A 21,827-nucleotide genomic window follows, 5' to 3' on the forward strand; every position below is an offset into this window, starting at 1 on the left:
TATCGCAACTCATAAAACCATAGAATAATAGAGTTGGAAGGGACCTCATGGGTCATCTAGTCCAACCCCCTGCACCATGCAGGATACTCACAACCCTATCACTCATCCACTCTAACCTGCCACCCCCTTGAGCCTTCACAGAATCAGCCTCTCCATCAGATGGCTATCCAGCCTCTGTTTAAAAATGTCCAAAGATGGAGAACCCACCACCTCCCGAGGAAGCCTGTTCCACTAAGAAACTGTTCTAACTGTCAGGAATTTCTTCTGGATGTTTAGATAGAATTTCTTTTGAATTAATTTCATCCTATTGGTTCTGGTCCATCTCTCCAAGGCAAGAGAGAACATCTCTGCTCCAGCCTCTACATGGCAGCCTTTTAAATACTTGAAGAAGGTTATCAAATCCCCTCTCAGTTGTCTTCTCTCGAGGCTAAACAGACCAACCTCCTCCAACCTTTCCTCATACGTCTTGGTCTCCAAACCCCTCACCATCTTTGTTGCCCTCCTCTGGATACGCTCCAGTTTCTCTACATCCCTCTTCAACTGGGGTGCCCAAAGCTGAAAACATTTCTTTCAAAATCCCTCTGATGATTTGTGTGGAGGGCAACTCCCAGAGTCCCAGTTTCTCTTTGGGTGACTTCCTTGTTTCTCTGCACCTTTGGTGGCAGCCGCAGAGTTGGGAAGTGGAAACTTTGTCATCTGCTGTGAGCTATGAAGCATCCAAAATGCTTGAATGAATGCATTATCCAGTCTTCTGTTTTCCCTTGAAAATGGTGTGATTTTCTAAAGGAGCACACACTGAATGTGCTGTGAATTTTGCTTTAAGCAAGGTGTGTCAAAAATGGAGTCTTGATAACAGAAGCTAGATGCTGATGTGATAATTTCACAGGAAATCTTCCCTTTTTTATCTTTCTTCTTCTGCTCCTCTGGGAGTTGATTGTTTTCAGTGCGGGATGCTTCACAAAACTTGTCTGTTGACACCCTCCTGTCTGGGTGAGGGAGCTGACTCACACTGCCACCATCTAATTAGCGGTAATGGTATTCTCCATGCTTTCTGCTTGGGCTGTAACACAAGCCTGAGATGACTCATGTACAGAGCTCAGGGAGCACATTATTAAATTACACAGTCCCCTAAGCATGCACTGTTTCTCCGTGCCCCAGTTCTTCATGCTTTGGTGCACCAATTTCACTCTCGGAAGCTGCAAGGCTTCAGCCTGAGCAGACACTACCAACTCTTGATGAGCTAATGGTGGGGTTTGAGATAACTTGCCAAGTTTTTGCACTGCTTCCGTGTCCTCGAGAAACTCCGTAGCTAGCTGGCTGGAAGAGAGTGCTGAAAAAGGAAATAATTCGACTTGCCCCGCAGGGAGAAAGGGCCTTTTGATAGACGTTTGGCATCATTCTGTGGAATTCACACTTCAGGGCATGAAATTACCTGCAGGACATGAGAAATGTTAAGGCATCCTGTTCACGCAACATTAATCTAGGGATGGTTGACAACACGGCAGTGTTTTGTGTTCTGTCAGCCACATGAAGATCTTTGGAAGCTGCTTGCTAGGCTGAATCTATATTAAATATTCTTTTTTTATTTCAAATGTGCGGTTTTGTAATTACTGGTTCCTATAAGAAATTAGAGCCTCTTGTGGCGCAGAGTGGTAAGGCAGCGACATGCTATCTGAAGCTCTGCCCATGAGGCTGGGAGTTCAATCCCAGCAGCCAGCTCAAGGTTGACTCAGCCTTCCATCCCTCCAAGGTTGCTAAAATGAGTCCCCAGCTTTCTGGGGGGTAAACGGTAATGACTGGGGAAGGCACTGGCAAACCACCCTGTATTGAGTCTGCCATGAAAACGCTAGAGGGCATCACCCCAAGGGTCAGACATGACCCGGTGCTTGCACAGGGGATACCTTTACCTTTACCTATAAGAAATTACAATGAAGGACACTGAGCATATCTTTATTGAGTCAGTTATGTTCCCCCCTCCCTTCTTTTCATGCTGCCTTCAACTTTTGCTAGCAGGATTGGCTTTTCCAGTGACAGTTTGTCTTCTCAGATTTCTCAATTTTGCAACCATACATAATCATGGAGTATACTATAGTATGGAGTGTCTTGATTATAGTTGTCCGTGATGCATCCATACACTTACAGATCTTTTATAGTTCATTTATGGCTGTCCTTCCAGCCTCAAACTCATTCTGATGTCATGGTTGCAGTCTCCCTTTTGGTTCATGATGAACCCAATTGAAGAGAGAGAGAGAATAATTTGATTTAAGCCAGATTCAGATGGGTCACTGTGTTGAAGCAGCCAAACAAAATTTGAATACAACAGCCTGAATCCAATCTCAGCTACAATTGCCCAGTTATTTATGCATCTTCGCTCTAACTAGCCCTTCCTGGAAACTAGCCCCACCCTTTCCTATAGGTAATGGTTGAAGAAATTCTGTTTCACTGTATCTGAAGAAGTGTGATTGCACCCAAAAGTTTATGCCTTGAATAAAACTTTGTTAGTTTTAAAGGCGCCACTGGACTCAAACTGTGATCCAAGCCAGTTTCAATTGGCCTTTTCCAGTAATGAGAAGTCAAGAGACCCATCAACGATTTAAAATGGGCTCCCAGCTCTGGCTTGGGAAATGCTTGGAGATTTAAGTGGGGGGAAAGGGTGTGGTTTGGGGAGGCGAGGAGCCTCAGCAGGATACAATGCCTACAGTCTATCCTCCAAAGCAGCCAATTGTCTCCAGGGGAACTGATCCTGGGCCCATTCTTCATACCTTGGATGATGCATTTTCATTCTGCTTTTGCAGCTGGATTTTCCTGCGTGGAACAGGAAACTCTACTTCTGAAGTGCACTGAAAGTGTGTTATCTAATGCAGGGATAGTCAACCTGTGGTCCTCCAGATGTTCATGGACTACAATTCCCTTGAGCCCCCTGCCAGCATTTGCTGGCAGGGGGCTCATGGGAATTGTAGTCCATGAACATCTGGAGGACCACAGGTTGACTACCCCTGTGGAATGGGACCTGGTCACCCGGAGACTGATAGTGAGAGATATTCATATCTCTTGGAGGTTGGCACCTTTGAATTTAAATTGCTTTTATTTAAATCCATCCGGCTTTTCATTATTCTTGGGTCTTTTTATATTTACCTAAAGCAAACACATTGCTTTATTTAAGGACTCCTCTGGTCCTAGTTATTAGGGATTTTTCATGCACAAAAAAAGAAGATACTATTGGATTCAGCGCTGCGATCGAGGTCCCAGCCCTTCAGATAGCAAATGGCAGTCAAGCAGAAGGCTGGGAAGGAGGGGAGGGAGCGGGGAAGGAGCGAAGAGTGCTCTCTCATGCAATCCATTAAACTGCCTCGCCTGCCAAGCCAGTGTACATTAGCTAGTTTTGTAACTTCAACAAATTCCATCCAATCTTTCATTCCACTGACCTAATTTAACAAGAAGGAAATTCAATAACAAATGCTAACATTGAAGAATTATTTCCCCAGAGAAATTTAACAACATTCCGACATCGAATGGGGATGTGCAAAGAGCAGCATATACATGCCTATGTGACCAGGAGTGTGCGTGTGTGTGTGTGCGTGCGTGTGTGTAGAGGGATGGGGGGAGGGAGGGGGGGAGGGAGGAAGATCTGTGTAGAAACTCTCTCTTATATGCAGGTATCCAAGTCTTCCAGTCAATAAAGACAAGGGGGAAAGTATCTATTGAGAATGCCATGAATGGTATCTTTTTTGCTCCATGTTCTACTTCCATATAATTCAAGATTTGAGGGGCTAAATAGATGAAGAACAGAAACATATTCTTTCTCCTATACATTAGAGAGAGCCTCTTGTGGCGCAGAGTGGTAAGGCAGTGACCTGCTGTCTGAATCTCTGACCATGAGGCTGGGAGTTCAATCCCAGCAGCCGGCTCAGGGTTGACTCAGACTTCCATCCTTCCGAGGTTGGTAAAATGAGTACCCAGCTTGCTGGGGGGTAAAACGGTAATGACTGGGGAAGGCACTGGCAAACCACCCCGTATTGAGTCTGCCATGAAAACACTGGAGGGCGTCACCCCAAGGGTCAGACATGACTCGGTGCTTGCACCAGGGATTCTTTTACCTTTACCTTTAAAAATTAGGGATGCCTTCCTCCAGGTGGAGCCTTGGGATCACCTGGAATAATGGTTCCAGGCTACAGAGGTCACTTTCCCTGGAGAAAGATGCTTCAGAGGTTAGATTCTATGGCACTGCACCTCATCCTCCCCAGGATCCATCCCCACATCTCCAGGAGATTTCCAATCTTGATCTGGCAACCTGACCCTCCTAGTCCTTGTCAATGGCTAAGAGGGACCTGGTAACCCCAACACACATTGGTAAATTGTCTGGGAGTGAAATATTTCCCACAAGTATAATCGTTGTCCCCACATTCACAGGGTTCTGTGTGTGCAACACTGCGTTGTGTATATTGAAGCACACAAACATCTGTCCCACTGAACAGATGTTTGGCACTGAGATGTTAGGTAGGTCAGTGTTTTCTAACTTGTGGGTCAGGGCCAAAAATGGTATGACAAAGCCTCTGCAAATGGGTTACAGGCCAGCCCTCCCTAATGGCCCACCCTGTTCTTTCCATTGTTCTCTTGTGTACCTTGGAAACCAAGATCTCACCCAGGAAACAGTTATCTTCAAAGTCATACATTAGCCGGTAGGTTTTTCCTACCACTCATGTTTGTTAATCATGCAAAAAGTGTCCTGATGTGAGAATCTTAGGAAAGATTTGAAGGAGGGATGGAGAAGGAGAAGTTGGGCAAAGGCTGGAAGGTAACCTTCATATGCCAAGAGGAGCCCTGTTGGATCAGGCCAAAAGTATGACACAATTCAGATGAGTTATTTAGTCAATGTAAGAGTGAAGCAAGTGCAGTCCAGATATGGAAGCAGTCATATTGTTTATTATGGTTAGGGAGTTGGACCAAGTGATCCATAAAACCAGACAATCTTTTACATTGACTCAATTCAGGTTTACTGCCTGAATTCTTACTGCCCCATTTTATCTGAATAGTATCACGTTGCAACCAGACAGGGAGATCTAAGGGTATGGCAAGAACTATAAACACAAAGGAGTACAACAGACAAATTCTTAAGAGCTAAAATAGGGTATATTAATGAAAACATGCAATCATTTGAAATAGCAGTAATTTCTAATTAATATTAGAATTAATGGGTTTTATATGTTTTAATTTGGTTTATATGTAATTGGGCTTCTTATCATTTTTTTGTAACCCACTGTGAGATGCTGTGAGGTAGCAGTAGATAATAAATACAAATAATAAATAGATAACAAATAATATTCTGATCCGCATTAGATACAAGTTGTGTCCTCAAACTTGCAACTGCGGAGTGTTCCTGCTATTTGTTCATTTCTTCAAAAGAACCAAATATCTACAGAAGGTGGACATGAAGGCCCTGTGGTCTCAACTGCTCATTGCTAGAATATTCTACCTGTTATCCATTGAAATCTCCTACAAAGTTACATTATTATTGGGTGTTCTGTATTTCACAATGGAATGATTTAAATTGGATTTTTTAAAAAGATACTCCACGAATGTCCCAAATGTAGTCTAGACCAGGGGTAGTCAACCTGTGGTCCTCCAGATTTTCATGGACTACAATTCCCATGAGCCCCTGCAGTTCTGGTGCTTCTGAGACTGTTGGCAGTGACTGAAGGTCAAGGGCTGATCCTGGCAAAATGGTCAGCTGTGCCTCAGAGCCAGGTAGGGTTGCAGTTGACTGTGATCCTACACTGACCATGGCATTGAGCAGGAGTTGATGAGTTTGAATGCAAAGGGGATCAGGTTTGACTAATTAGTAAACGAGCAAGACATTTGAAGTTCAGCCGCTGATTCTCCCAGCTTACAACAGTTCTGGCTGAAGAACCCTGCATCTTAGGAACTTTATCAGCAAGTTTGCTTCTTGTCATGTTGCATTTCTTCTGAGGCATGTGATGTCCTCTTTTGCCATTTAAAGCACCCAGGAGGGATCTGGGTTTCCACGATTTCTGTGGTTTTGAAAACTGCCTTTGCATTAGCCTTTACATGCCCCTTGGTAACAAGATTAATAAAACACACAGTTACTTGTACGTCAAATCAGGCAGAAAGTATTTCAAGTCAAGACTGTAGTATTTAATATGTAAGTGGCTGTGGTATGAATCTGTGGCTCTCCTTTCATGAATGTTCTCAGAAATCTTAAATTCAGAAGATAAAGGAAGGGGGTGATCCTATGGGGGGATGAATATTTATCTATGCAATTCATCCCCCCCCCTCCTCCTGGGATCTCCTGTTCCAGTAAGCTGCCAAACGCATTTTGCAAACTTCGGATTAGTTGGCAGTTCCTAGATAACCTTTATAGTTGCCACATCAGCTGTTTGTTTTTATGCTCAGGGGGAAATAACCAATTTGCTGTAAGATTTTGCAGCTACGCTGCCAACAACAATGTGAAATTGAATGCCGACAAAAAAGCAAGCTCCCCCCCACCCCCAGGTTGCAATTATAGATGTGTACATATGTTTACACATTGTTTTTTTTCTTCTTGTCTTTTAAGGTTTCAGAAATGCATAGACAAAAGGCGAGCTGTCGCAAAGCACTCGGATGCGCGTGCCGCTGAAGTGGTACCGCCAGCATATTCTACGGCAAAGTGTTACTGACCCTGCATTGGAAAGGGCCGTCATAAGTGAAGAACGATGGTAATAAAACAGGTCCTGCTGCTAGTGCTCCTCTGGGTGTGCCTGCTGCACCCCTGTTTGACTGCAATGGTGTTCACCAGGACTACGGACCACCAGCCAAAGAACTTTATCACCCGTGGAGCAGGAAGTGATGGGAAAGCACTGCACCGCCAGAAACGTGGCTGGATGTGGAACCAGTTTTTCTTGCTGGAGGAATATACTGGGTCGGATTATCAATATGTCGGCAAGGTATGTCTTGTGTTGCAATGATTATCTATCTATCTATCTATCTATCTATCTATCTATCTATCTATCTATCTATCTATCTATCTATCTATCTATCTATCTATCTATCTATCTATCTATCTATCTATCTATCTATCTATCTATCTATCTATCTATCTATCTATCTATCTATCTAACTACATTATTGTATTTTAAAAGTTCAAAAAGCTCCTCTTGGGCTAAAAACATCTTCCCTCTGCATTGCTTGTCCTATTTGTGCACATGACTCTGGAACCAAAAATCTCCTTTCCCTTGCAGTCTTGACCCTGTCGCCATAGGAGAGAGTGACACTTACTAACAAAGGTGGCGGGAAAGGAATTTCAGCATTATATGACAAATAGGTGGTTAATTTCAGAAATGAGTCTTATGGCTTTAATAGATCCCTTAAGGATAAAAGATGTCTCAAAGGTGGTATTTACTCCAGGAAGGAAAGACCATGTAATGAAAATAGAGAATAATAGAGAAGCTGTGGTGAAGGTAGGGATGTTTATGCATACGTGGTGGTGCTGTCCAGTTATAGCAATTTTTCGGAAATCAAGCAGCCCTTGAGAAATTAACACTATATTAATTCAGGAGAGAAAAATAAAGATGATCTTAAGATATTTTAAAATATTTTTATGATTTATTTGATGCAATTTACAGAAACCTGGTCATTTTAAAATGTTCTTTGATTAGATGGAGATTCCAGTTATATTGATGGAAGTTATCCCTTAGAAGTAAATCTAATGAAATTATCTGAATTGATGGTCAATTTTGAAGGGATCTCCCCCCTCTTTTTTCTTTTTCCTTTGTCTTGTTTTATTGTTATTCAGAATGATATTCATGTATGTTCATGTTTGACGGTGTGTGTGTTCTCTTTACTGGGTTGGAGAAAAGCCACGATTAGGTGGTGTTCACTCTGTATCTGATTCAAGTCAATGGATGGTTTTGTTTTGTTGTGACATTTGTTTGTATGTAAAATAAAATTAATTTTATAAAACCTAGCTTAAGCATCTAATATATTCCCAAGACCTAGGTTAGATGGCACAATGATTAAAGGAATGCAGAAAATATTCCCATTCCCTTAAAGCAAGGCAATGGTGGTGTAACACATTCCAGGCCCAGGAGGAGGACAGCTTGGTGGCTGCATTATATAAAAACAGAAATTAACCCCACTCCCATATGAGCTCCCTCTTGGCTTTTTCTGCCTGTGAGGAATCAGCGTCAGAGACACTAATCCTCTGAATACTCATGTCAAAACAATGATTTATGCTTTTGTCATATATGGCAGTGGTCCCCAACCCCTGGTCTAGGGACTGGGACCATTCCGTAGATCAGTCGGTACCGGGCCACACTCCTCCTCATCCTCCCTCCTTGGCTGCTGCCGTGGGGGTTGCCCTGCCACTCTGCCACCGGCTCACCTTTGGTGCTCTTCAGTGGCCACCATGGCTGGGGCTCCCCCTCGGTGTGGCACTGTGCAGCTGCTGCTGGCAGCGCCCCCTGGCAGGTGGCAGGAAGTCAGGGGCGCTGGTGGGAAAGCAAATAGAGCAGGGGCTCAGGCGGCAGTGACGTTCCCTTAGCAATAGACTACGTCTCCCTGCCTCGATAAAATTGTCAAGCGTTGACCGGTCCCCGGTGATAAAAAGGTTGGGGACCACTGATATATGGAGTTGAAGGACCATTGGTCTGATCCATCAGGGATTTTCTTATGTTCTTATGGAATAAAACATACACACTGTCTGGGCAGGCTGGGCATAGCCGGCGAGACCAAGAAGGCTGCGGACCCAAGCCACGCGGCAAATGGCCACACAAACCGAGACTCACCAGGAACGGCTGAGAAAGACGCTGACACGAACGGTGCAGAAAACAGCCATGCAAGCTGGGACTGGGGCGGGGGCGGGGAGAACCCTTGGGAGCCCCGGGGCTGTTTGCGACCAGCTCAAGAGACCCAGGGGTTTAGGAGCCCGCCTGGACTTGGGGCTTGGGGACTGGAGCCTAAGGGGGAGGAACAGGAAAGAGACACTTACCTGGGAGTGGAGAAGGCGGCAAGGGGGCCGCAGAGTAAAGAAGAATATTCCTGGACAGCCCGTGGGAGGTGCGTGGAGGGGGAGAATGGTAACTTGAACCTCCCCACTCACACATCCCAGGGAAGGGCCCGACCGAGGATACGGGAATGAAGGAACCTGAAAGAGAGAACTTACCGGCTGTGAAGAAGAAGAGTCGAGACACTGAAGATCCAGAGAAGGGGGGCTGGAAGGGTGTAGGTGGGAAGCTTATATAGTTGGTGGTGGAGACACATGGGAGAATATAAGGAGCAGAGGTAGCAGGGCTGGTTGTTGGGTCGGAGCACAGTGACTGTATGCAGAAGTTGGGAGACTAAAGAAGTTAGCTACAGAAGATTGGCTTGTTTTCCTGGTATCTTGTGGTGAGGGCCCCCTGTCAACACGGCCGAGAAGGGCCAGTTCCTAGGAGGGGCTAGAGAGCGCCCCACACACACCATATTTATATATTCAAACACCATACCAGAGAATGAACCAGGGACTATTTGCATGAAAAGCAGTCGTCCTACCACTAAGCCATAACCATCTCAAATCACCTGGCCCAATTTAGGATAGTTCAATCTCTTACTGCCCTCTTAGTAGGGTGCCTAATTAATAGTAAATTGGACTTGCGCTTTGAGGCATTGGCAAGCCTCTTTGCAGATAAAGTCTTGTCGCTTTGCCAGAACCTTCCAGCCACATTTGATACAGAACATGAACTAGAAGCTCCGTGGCCATCATGGGAGATGATGTTTGATGGCTTCAAGCAGCTCTCTTTATCCAAACTGGACACGTTGCTGTGGTTGATGAGGGCAACAACTTGCCATCTGGATCCCTGGCCATCATGGCTGCACAAATCGGGTGACCGACAGATTGGAGGCCCTTTGAGAGATATTGTGAACCTCTCTCTGACATCAGCAGAGTTCCCTGAAGGGCTGAAGGAGGCAGTGGAACACCCTCTCCTGAAAAAAACACTGCTGGATTCATGGGACCCCACCAGCTACCACCTGGTATCACATCTAGCGTTTTTAATCAAAGTAGTTGAGAGCGCCACTGTGAATCAGCTCCTGGCTTTCTTGGAGGAAATTTGGGGAATACCAGTCAGGCGTCCATCCTGGCCACGGGGTGTATACGGCATGGCACTGGTTGATAAATGATCTCCAGTACCAGCTGGATCGAGGTGGTTCAGCTATCCTCAAACTTTTCGATCTGTTGGCTGCATTTGATGTGGACGACTACGGATCAGTAAGTGTACATTCCCTGCCTGGATGCAGTGCTGGTAACGGCTGTGCCTGCAGCAAGGAATTTTGGGGTGATTTTTGATGCCTCCTTATCTATCAAGGCTCAGATCACAAAGGTAGCCCAAATGGCATTTTACCATCTTCGCTAAGCAAGGCTACTAGTGCCCTACTTGGCCCCTGAACATTTGGCCACAGTGATCCATGCAATGGTCACTTCCAGATTAAACTCTATGTGAGCCTCCCCCTATCCCTGACCCAGAAATTGCGGTTGGAACAAAATGTGGCTGCTAGGGTCTTTACAAGATCATCTTGGAAGTTGCATGTTCAGCCTATGTTGAGGCAGCTGCAATGGTTGTCAATTGGATTCCAGATCAGGTTCAAGGTTTTGGTTCATACCTTTAAGGCCATCTGCACCCTGGGCCCTGCTTATCTGAGGGACCACTTGTCTCCTTATGCCCCAAACAAGGCACTTTGTGGGTATGATTTTGCTGGTAATTCCTAGTCCCCAGAAGCCTTGACTGGTCTTGGCCAGGGCCAAGGCCTTTTTGGTCCTGGCCCCGACCTGATGGTATAAGCTCTCGGAAGAGATGAGGGCCCTGATGGAGCTGTCATGCAAGACAGAGCTCTTCCATCAGGCATTTGATTGAGGCCAGGCCAGGAAGATCAGGTCCCTCCCTATATAGGCCCCTGTAGAGGTTTGTAGAAGCATGGCCTTTGACAACTGGGCATAGCTTTTGAGGATGAAGGTGGCTATTGGGGACTGATTGAGGGGGGGGGGGGTTACACTGTTTTCCCACAATCAGTGTTTATTGTTGTCAATTGTTTATCGCTGTTTTACTTTTGGGGATTCTGTTGTATTTTTATCATATTGTACTCTACTCCTTTTATTATTTTACTGTAAACCGCCAGCAGCCAGACTGGTTTCACGAGTGGCAGGGATAAATCCAAATATAAATACAATAAAAATAAAGTGATCATCGAAATAGAGTAGTGTTCTGGCTAATGTTCTCAGAGAAGTCTCTGTTCAGGAAGTGTCTTGTTCTGATGGTGTCTAAATTTGAGTACATTTTCACTTATTCAGCCTGGTTCAAGCTCACTTGGAAGAACATTAGGTCACATATCAGTATTTCCTCTATGCTGGGTGTATGAGCAACTGCTCATTAACACTGGAAAAACCATTTAGCAACAATCTGGAGCCATGGGGGGTGGGTCTTGCCCTGACCATTGCCCATTTTAAGATTACAGCAGTTCTATTCCACTCAGGATGTGAACTGCTCTACTTGGTGCGGAACACAATAGAGGGGAAATTGGTTGCAATCCATGGACCACTTCCAAGTAAGTGTGTTGTGTACTGGGACGCTAGATTGCAGAATGTCATGTGCAAATTTCCTAGTTGGGGTTATTCATGCACATTGAAAATCTGGCATTTGAAAGAGATGATCTCTCCTTCTTTCTGCAGTTCCCCTCCATTACTAATTACCATGGTATTTCTGCATCTATGAATAAGTAGCAGAAGGAGCAAAACATAAAAATTAAAGAGTTTACTATAAGCCCTAATAGATTCTGGCTCCCAAAACATTTGATTTATGCCACATTACCCTGAATGAATATCCACATTACTTTCTGTTGCCTTGCTCCAGAGCAAACTCTCAGCTCAAATAACCTCATGTAATGAAATGTTACATGCCAGATTACATATGTCTGATTAATTCAGATAGACTGAATACAATAGAAAAATCATTTTGTTTTTTGGATGAAGGAAGTTTATGAAAAATCAATTTATGGAGTACTTCAGATGTATATACAAGGTCTCCCTGCATATATTTAAAGTCATAAATATGGGAGGGGAGCTTCTATATAAAGATCTGGATCTATCATTCTTGATCTCAGTGAAATGAGACCACTACGGCCTTCTTTGACCATAGAATACGGAAGAGTTAATCATCCCTATTGGGCTTTGTCTCTGTCTATGTATTTGAAAAAAGTGCCCATATACATCAAAACGTGTACTTTGAACTAAGGGCCAAGGACCTGTTTCAACTCGAAAGGCTACAGACTGCTGTTAAGGAGCTCACTGGCAGGGGCAGCTTTCATGCAGCAGGGATATGCAGCCTCCGAGCCTCGGAGGAAAGTGGAAGGAGGAGAGGGTGGTTAGGGGTGGCTGCTGGACAGACAAGCAAGCTGGTTGGAGGAGGAGGCACTCGGGGGAAAGCCACCCTAAGTGGGTGTTAAGCGCTGAGTGGCATTTAAGCCATGAGGCACAATCCTCCTCCAAGGCCTTACCAGAAATATATTATGTGGAACAGATTCAGCTTCAGTACTCTTAAATTCAAACGTTATTCTGCTGCTTCAGACCAACCCAGCTACTCACCTAAATCTGTCTGTCTGTGTCTGTCTGTCTACCTATCTAAGCCAGCTTGGTGTTGTGGTTAAGAGCTGTGACCTGTATTCTGGACAAGGGTAGTCAACCTGTGGTCCTCCAGATGTCCATGGACTACAATTCCCAGGAGACCCTGCCAGCGTTTGCTGGCAGGGGCTCATGGGAATTGTAGTCCATGAACATCTGGAGGACCAGAGGTTGACTACCCCTGTTCTAGAGGAGCTGGTTTGATTCCCCACTCCTCCACAGGAAGGCAGCTGGGTAACACTTGAGCCAATTCTAGTTGTCTCATAGCTCTCTCAGCCCCACCCACCTCACAGGGAGTCTGTTGTGGGGAGAGGAAGGGTAGGTAATTGTAAGCTGCTTTAAGACTCCTTTGGATAGTTAAAAAAAAGAAAAACAGGGTACAAAACCTCCAACTCTTCTTCCTCTCCTAAAAGTTGTTCCCTGCTTTACACTGTTGTTCTGTGGTTATATTGACAAAGTACATGGTTACGATTATCAGCCCCAGGTTGAGGAATGCCTCATATTTGGGGGGCGGAGCCTGAAGAGGGCAGGGCTTGAAGAGGGGAGTGCCATAGAGACCAGTCAGAGTAATTTAAAAAATGAACTGGTTAGAATAGATTATACATGATATAAAATGCAATACAAAAATCAGCTGTAAACCAAGAAGATCTCCAGCCATCACCTGATGATTGGCAACCATCATACCTAATTTATCTATGTAAATGTACACACACCCACACACATTCTCCCCAATACATATATAAAAGGTAAAGGTATCCCCTGTGCAAGCACTGGGTCATGTCTGACCCTTGGGGTGATGCCCTCCAGCGTTTTCATGGCAGACTCAATACGGGGTGATTTGCCAGTGCCTTCCCCAGTCATTACCATTTACTCCCCAGCAGCAAGCTGGGTACTCATTTTACCGACCTCGGAAGGATGAAAGGCTGAGTCAACCTTGAGCCGGCTGCTGGGATTGAACTCCCAGCCTCATGGGCAGACAGCTTCAGACAGCATTTCTGCTGCCTTACCACCCTGCGTCACAAGAGGCTCTTAATACATATATACATGCATTCTTTAACAATGTTGTTGCAAGAACACCAGTGGCCTATCTCTGGAGTGGCAAGCAGAGACCATTTCTGCACAGAGGGGTAAAATGCGAGTAGTTTCCTGCTTGCAAACGCTGGATGGTAAATCTCACATTTGCAGCCCTCCTCACAGGGAGACCCCTCCTGTGTTTTCCCTCTGCCCATAACAGCTTTTTACCTTCTAAAGAGGCTGCAAGAGAAAACAAGCCTTGGCTTGTCAATCACAGCAAGCCACCTCCCTGCCCCATTTTTTTTAAGGCACTTAGGTATTGCTACATGGTAATGCCACAACACAGATGCATTTTCAATACAAATCAACACTACCATGTTGCTATGGACAAACAGCAAAATGATACAGCATTCCTCCCCGTTCAGGAATTTGCATTCTTTTGTAATTTATTTCAGTCTGGGTGGATTTCTGAGATGCTGAACATGGTCCATGGAGCCAAAAAAACCCCCATTTTGTGCTAATGGTTGGGTTTAAAACAGAGTGTTCAGACTCTTGTATGATCAGGAGAAGGCAGCCTGATCACCCCCCCCCCTTTTTTCCAGCTCCTTCCACACGTCTAGAAAACTGAAACAGGGCTGTTTTTGCCTACTCCAGTTGGGAGAAGGGTGGACAGGTGACTGAAGCCCCAAAAGACATTTTGTGTAAATAAATGGCTTAAAAGCAAAGTGCTCAGACCCCTGTATGATCATGAGAAGGATGCTTGATCACCCCGCCTGCCCCACCCTTTCCCAGTTCATTCCCCACCTTCAGAAAACTGAAATAGGGCTGTTTTTGCCTACCCCAGTTGTGAGAAGGCTGGACAGGTAACTGAAGCCCAAAAAAGAATTTTTGTGTAAATGATTGGCTTAAATCACAAATTAAAGGTAAAGGTATCCCCTGTGCAAGCACCGGGTCATGCCTGACCCTTGGGGTGACGCCCTTCAGTGTTTTCATGGCAGACTCAATACGGGGTGGTTTGCCAGTGCCTTCCCCAGTCATTACCGTTTATCCCCCAGCAAGCTTGGTACTCATTTTACTGACCTCAGAAGGATGGAAGGCTGTCAACCTTGAGCTGGCTGCTGAGATTGAACTCCCAGCCTCATGGGCAGAGCTTTCAGACTGCATGTCTGCTGCCTTACCACTCTGCACCACAAGAGGCTCCTTAATCACAAATTAAAAATGGCCAAATCTCAACCTGGCTCCAGGACAGCCTCGGGATGCAGGCAACATCATGTGGAGAGGGCTCTAAAAGCTGCCAACATTTGAAGGCTGTTCAGGAACATATTGTGTGTGTTTACAATGTCATGAGCGGCCACCATTCAGCCTTTCAGAGCACCCATGTTCCATCACCAGTGTGCCCTGTTGGCCATGAGGTGACGCAATACACACAGCAAGCGGGTACACCCAAAGTACTGCAGCCTCAATGGTCCACCTACTGAACAATATCTCCATTTTACGAGGAAAATGGAGCTAAAGCACCCTACAGATGCTCTGTTCCATCTACTTGAACTAAGAGTCTGCCAGATATATGGATTGAAAGCATAATATTTGAGGATGTTGGTTCACATGAATTGGGTAGGGAAGCCTTCCCCCAAATGGGTCCTAGGGATTCCTAAGAATTATAGTTCATCTCCAGACCATGGAGATCAGATTCCTGGGACAACATGGCTTCTTTGGAGGGCAGCCTCTGTGGCACTGGACTCCATTCAGCTCTCTGTCTTCCTCAGACTCCATCCCTGAATCTCTAGGGATTTCCTAACTTAAATCTGGCAACCCTCCCCCTCATCCCCCACTGCTGGCCAGGTGGGCTCCCAGTTCATGTGAATAGAACAGAATGTCTCCTGAGGAGTATTATGGCATAAAGAGAAAGAATCCAGAATTGCCAATCCCACCCCCCATGGCCAATGAAAGGGGGAGGGGGCATGGGGTTGATTGATCCAGGTTGGGAAACTCCAGGATATTTGGGGATGAGTTTGGAGAGGACAGGAACTTCAGTGGGGTACAATGCCATAGAGTTCACCCTCCAAAACATCAATTTTCTCCATGGGAACTAATCTCTATATTCTGGAGATGAGCTGCAATTCCAGGAGATCTCCAGACATCCCCAAAAGAACGGTTGAGTTCTGTAATCTCAGTTCCATTTGTGCAAGCAAGATGCAAGCTCCCTTAAGAACTTTCAGAATTAAAGCCAGTCTGTACCTCTTTTATGTAAATTGAGACTCAATGTTTTTTGGAAAAAGGGAGCCAATGGGTCCAAGGGCCCTTGAGGGCAATTCAACCAGAAATAAGATGTTTTGTAAGGAGATCCATGTTCCGCATCCTACTTAAGTGCTTGGATTTGTTTCCCCTCCATGGAATGTACTGGAGGGAAAATGATTAAAAAGATCAGGGAGATAATGAGGTGCCAGTGCTCAAGGAAGAAAGCTGAGTATTTCTCATTCATTAGCACTCAGGGAACATGGGAGTGGGTAGTGGCAAAATTCTCAAGGACAGCCGTTGCTTGTTGCTAAGTGAAAGTCAGTGTTAATAATCAACAATTCCGATTAACACCTCTAAGCTGGAAGCTAAACTCCATTCTTCAGTCATTACTCTGGACCCGTTCTCAGCTTCCTTAAAATAAAATTTAAAAACTGAGCTGAAAGTGGGTTTGTTTCAAAGCCCAGGGCCCATTCCGCCCACAAAGGATAATGCACTTTCAATGTGCTTTGGCAGCTGGATTTTCCTGCGTGGAACAGGAAAATCTACTTCTAAAGTGCATTGGAAGTGCATTATCTATTGTGTGCAGAATAGGCCCTCGAAAGCCTGACCCCATCAGATCTCAGAAGCTAAGCAGGGTTGACTTTGGCTGGTGCTTGGAAGGATGGCCTCCAAGGAATACCAGGGACATTATATTGTCTGGCAGCCAGACAATTTTAGGAACTCCTGGCTATATTACACACATACCACATGATAAATAAATAAATGTTTTGAACAACAATTGGGGAACAACCAATAGAGTCTTGAAGGCTTTATGTCTTAACTAGTGGAAAAGCCTGTTGTACTGGAAAATACAGTGGGCACTAGCCTCCCCCCCTCACCCTGAGCAGGCCAGCTGAGGGTTGGAGAGGCTACGGCAGGCCTTTTCAGGGTGGAGGGAAGCACTGGTGGGGACTCCCCTGCTCTCCTCCCCTGCTCTCCTCCCCTCCCCTCCTCTCCTCCCCTCCCTGAGGGGAGATTGTGGAGATAGCTGGCAGGGACTGCCTTCTCCCCCCACCAGCATAGGAAGGACCACTGAGGCCTAGAGAGGTCTCTGTGGGGCTTTTTGGGGCAGGGGGGAGCACTATTGGGGACTTTGTGCCTCCCCCCATTCTGGGCAGGCCCACGGAGGCCTGGAGAGGCCTCGGGGGGCCTTTTCAGAGTGGGTTGGGGGAGCACTGGTGAGGACTCCCTTCCTCTCCCCCCCCCCCCGGGCAGTCCTGCTGCATCCTGGCAAGGCTGCGGCCGGGACTGCTTGGGGCGGCAGGAGCACTGGTGGGCACTGACTTGTCTTCCCCCCGACAGCATCCCCAAGGCCTGGTGAGGCCTTGACCAGGGCTGCTTGGAGTAGGGCTGAGTTATGGCATGGGGCTCCTTCCCTCCTTCCCCCCCCCCCCCAGGCTCACAGTCCCAGGCCCTTCACACTCTCTCCCAGTTCCCACTGGCTTACTGCTGGCTGGCACTTCTTTTTCAAGATAAAAGAAGTTGGAGGGGGATGTGGCCAGGAACGGGACAACCTTCTTGATTGGCCATTCATTGGACAGACAGCCAATCAAGCATGGGACAGCCGGGACATCCTACCTGATTGGCAGTTAGGCTATAAATCCCGACTCCTCCCACCACCTCCTTGCCATTTTATTTATATGTGCAGAGGTTCCTAAGTCAGTTTTCTTTAGAGATGTTTATAAAATGCTCTCCATCAAAATTCATCCCAATAGTTTGGGCTTGTGAATGACCTCATCTGAAAGAGTGGCTGAGTATAACAATGCTTGATCTAGCTAAGGTAGTAAATTTCAAACATTAGTGGAACAAAGATTGCCAGACCTCTCCCATCCCCCCAGTGGGTTTCAGGCTCCCCCACGGACAGGCCTCACCTTTCTGATGCCAATCAGATGGCTGGTAGAAGGAAATTTACCCTGAAGTCCAAGTCACTGTCCATGTGACCCAGAAGTGACATCATCCCATCCAGCCCATCATGGTGAAACTCCAGTATTTCATCAAAATCTCTATATAGAATCCAAATTTATCAGAGAGTTTTTGCCTAAATTCAAGAGCATTGCCCTGATACTCTAGATATTATAACATCACCTCCAGGTCATATGGACAGTGATGTAGACACCTTGTTATATCTTAGATAGGCCTCACTGCTGCTCCCAGTAAGTCCCCCCCCCCCTGCTGGTAGCCAGGAAGGACCCGACAGCCCTTCGTGGGACCTACTGCTAAACTCAATGCTTTTCTTTGGATCTTATTTCATTATTTTAGGCTGTAGGCACTTTGGATGCCTCAGGAAATGTGAATTATCTGTACCTATCATGTCCTCCATCACTAATAGTTTGCCGTGAGCTACGTTTTTGCAACTGGATTGGGGTTAAGGTTGTCAGGTCTTCCCTGGCCATAGAAGGGGGTGGAGGTACGGTTGCCAGTTCCAGATATGGAGAATCCTGGAAAGTTGGGAGGAGGGCCCAGTCCCCATCCAAACCACCAATTTTCTTCAGGGGAACATATGTCTGTCTCCTGGATATTCTGGGGCAGGGGTCTGTCTATCTGTCTACCTATCTAAGCCAGCTTGGTGTTGTGGTTAAGAGCTGTGACCTGTATTCTAGAGCAAGGGTAGTCAACCTGTGGTCCTCCAGATGTCCATGGACTACAATTCCCATGAGGACCACAGGTTGACTACCCCTGTTCTTGGGGATCTACAGGTTCCAGCTGCAGGCTGGCATCAGTGAGGGTACAGAGGAAGGGAGGGAATATGACAGATCTGTTTTCTCCTCTTCTTCCTTCCTCCTGGGAGGAAGGGAGGCCTAGAGCAGTGGTCCCCAACCTTTTTATTGCCGGGGGCCACTCACCGGGGACCACTCAACGCCTTTTACTGAGGCCCAGTGGGGGGGAGGGGTAGTTTACTCCTCTACTCTCTACCACTGCCCTAACGCTCTCTGATCGCTATGGTAATGTTTAAACATCCCTTCAAAATAAGATACAGACACGCCACAACAATGAACATAAGGAACATTTTATTCCTGAGCTTGTTTCTCTGCAACAAGATAGTCCCATCTGGGAGTGATGGGAGACAATGACACCTCCAATTAGTCGACGGACCACAGGCTGGGGATCGCTAGCCTAGAGTATCTTCTCAGCTTAGGATTCTAGCCTTATGATCCCTCAGCAACAGAGGTGAAGGTCACTTCTGGGTCACAACCATCTAGGAACCATTCAGGTAAAGTAATATGCCTACAAAAATATCATGTTGATTGCACTGTTGGACTGATATCTGCAGTGAGAAATGGAATCATAGGTAGGGTTAAGAGAAACAAAGAAACAAGCACCGAATTCTTAGAGGAGTCTGCACAGAGGAATTGTTGTTGAATTAGGTCTATTTGTGCATTGAATAATCCACTGCTTTTAAGACTTTGTTAAAGTGAACTGGGGGTAGGGGTGGGGTTGTTCCTCAGAAACATTTCATGAGATCCTCAGTGAGATCAGTAAGAACAAACATGCATCCCTTTGAAGAAGAAGTTGGTTCTTATATGCCGCTTTTCTTACCCAAAGGAGGCTCAAAACGGCTTACAGTCGCCTTCCCTTTCCTCTCCCCACAACAGACACCCTGTGGGGGTGGGTGAGGCTGAGAGAGCCCTGATATCACTGCTCGGTCAGAACAGCTTTATCAGTGCCGTGGCGAGCCCAAGGTCACCCAGCTGGCTGCATGTGGGGGAGTGCAGAATCGAACCCGGCATGCCAGATTAGAAGTCCGCACTCCTAAGCACTACACCAAACTGGCTTTGGTCATATACAGCCCAATGGATCTTCCCTTCCAATGCAGAGTCATGCTTGTGTGTGTTTCCTGCATTCTCGGTCATGCTCCTTTTTTGAAAAGGCAGACAGGGAATATGCCTCTATGCTGGGGTGCCTTGGCTGAGGTCGAGGAATCCACACCACCGTTGCCAATGAAGAAAAAGTCCCTTGAGTGGCAAACTGCTATCTTAACAAGTATTTTGCATTGGCCGCACTGAGGATCTATTGGCAAGGGAGCAGTGGATCTGTGCTAACACCTGAGAGTATATAAAGGTGAGGCATTGATTGGCCACTCTTTAATCTCGCAACTGAAATCAGCCCCATGGTACAAAATAACTAAAGAGATCACTCTAGAGCAGGGGTAGTCAAACTGCGGCCCTCCAGATGTCCATGGACTACAATTCCCAGGAGCCCCAGCCAGCAAATGCTGGCTGGGGCTCCTGGGAATTGTAGTCCATGGACATCTGGAGGGCCGCAGTTTGACTACCCCTGCTCTATAGAGCACTCTATTGAGTAAATAAACTAAAATGGCACAAACATTGTTATGATTTGAAACACTGAAAGCATCAGCCATGCTTTCCAGGTGCTATTTCCAAGCACCCATGGCTCAACGCCATTGTCGGAGTTTAACTCTGGAAGACCTTCCCCACCATGTCTTGGTCTGCCTCTTGTATTCAGAACCTAGGGACAAATTCCTTTCCAATTCCTTCAAACTTCACTCTCGATTCTGCCAGACTCACCTGTCTGTTATCAGATACTGATCCCTATGTTTTGTACAGGATGGTCCTTTTTGCACTGGCTGCCAGCAAGATTGTAGAATCATAGAATTGGAAGGGATCTCCAGGGTCATCAAGGCTAATCCCCTGCAGAATGCAGGAAATTCACAACTACCTGCCTACCACAGAGACCGCAGTTACATACCAAGGTGATGCCTCCCCAAATCCTATTTAAAGCACTTTTACGAGAGTCTCCATCTGGATTTATCAATGTTATTTATCTTATTGAGACACATCATTTTATTTTACCTGTTCTTGTATATCAACCAGAGAAATGCTGTTTTACTTCTATATTTTGTTGTCTAAATTTTGCTTTGTAAAGGTGGTTGCTCTTTCAAAATAAACCATCGGATAGTATTAGTCATCAGGACAGTTGTCAGGAAAGAGGGTCACCTTGTTGGTCTTTAATAGAACAGTAGATTCAAGTGTAGTAGCTCTTTAGAGACCTTAGATTTTTAGGAGTAGGTGATTTTGAGAGTCTGATGAAGATACCTTGGAACAGGGGTAGTCAACCTGTGGTCCTCCAAATGTTCATGGACTACAATTCCTACGAGCCCCTGCCAGCGTTTGCTGGCAGGGGCTCATGGGAATTGTAGTCCATGAACATCTGGAGGACCACAGGTTGACTACCCCTGCCTTGGAAGATACTCTTGTATCCCTATACCTGAAAAAATATTTACGGTTTCTGAGCTATGCATTGTCCAACTTTCTTTCTAAATCTCTGACATTTTTGTTGTTTGGGTAGAATATTTAGGATTTTTAAAAAAATTGTTAACTGGAGCACTGTAACAGAAAAATAAACAGGTAGAAGCTTTCATGTACAGGTACACTTCGTCAGATACACTGAAATGGAAGCTGCCAATTCCTACATACAGGTAGAGGTTGAGCAGCATATAGATTAATAAAATTGTGTGACCGATGTTGTTGACTTGCAGGGGGCGACTGATCCAGCAATGACACGACTCCATTTCTTGGCAAACAAATTGGCCGCAGCCGTTTATTAACACAAACAACCCCCAACGAAGGGTTGGCCTTATGCTGGTAGGAGAGCCTGACCCCCGGCAGCCGTCCGGCTGCATGACGGTACTGCAGCGCAAAGGCTCCACACCTCACTCCCAGCTGGGAGGATGGGACGCCTTCGCCGCAGAACCCCGGGAAGCGGTGGCCAAGCACCAAAGGGCGTCCGCCTCCATTGGTGCCCCCTCGCCGCTTGGCCCCCTGGGCCCCTGGCCTCCCAGCCGGGTAGGCCGCGCCCGGGTTCCTGCCGGTCTCCTTACTGAGACTCCCACCTCAGGGAGCCCCACACGCAGGTGGGCCTCCCTGCCAACAGG

General features: G+C 46.2%; 1 protein-coding gene across 2 annotated transcripts in view; it reads left to right on the forward strand.

Moving 5' to 3' along the window:
• The window catches only part of LOC143845233 (cadherin-10), a 167,914-nt gene that overhangs the window by 42,774 nt on the left and 103,313 nt on the right, over window positions 1-21,827 (forward strand). For both annotated transcript variants that reach the window (XM_077353460.1, XM_077353459.1), the window contains exon 2: window positions 6,572-6,941. In XM_077353460.1, the coding sequence (XP_077209575.1) occupies window positions 6,711-6,941 (231 nt within the window). In that variant the 5' untranslated portion in view covers window positions 6,572-6,710. The remainder of the gene's footprint in view (window positions 1-6,571; window positions 6,942-21,827) is intronic.

Source organism: Paroedura picta, chromosome 9 (assembly GCF_049243985.1).
Source record: "Paroedura picta isolate Pp20150507F chromosome 9, Ppicta_v3.0, whole genome shotgun sequence".
NCBI classification, from domain to species: Eukaryota; Metazoa; Chordata; class Lepidosauria; order Squamata; family Gekkonidae; genus Paroedura; species Paroedura picta.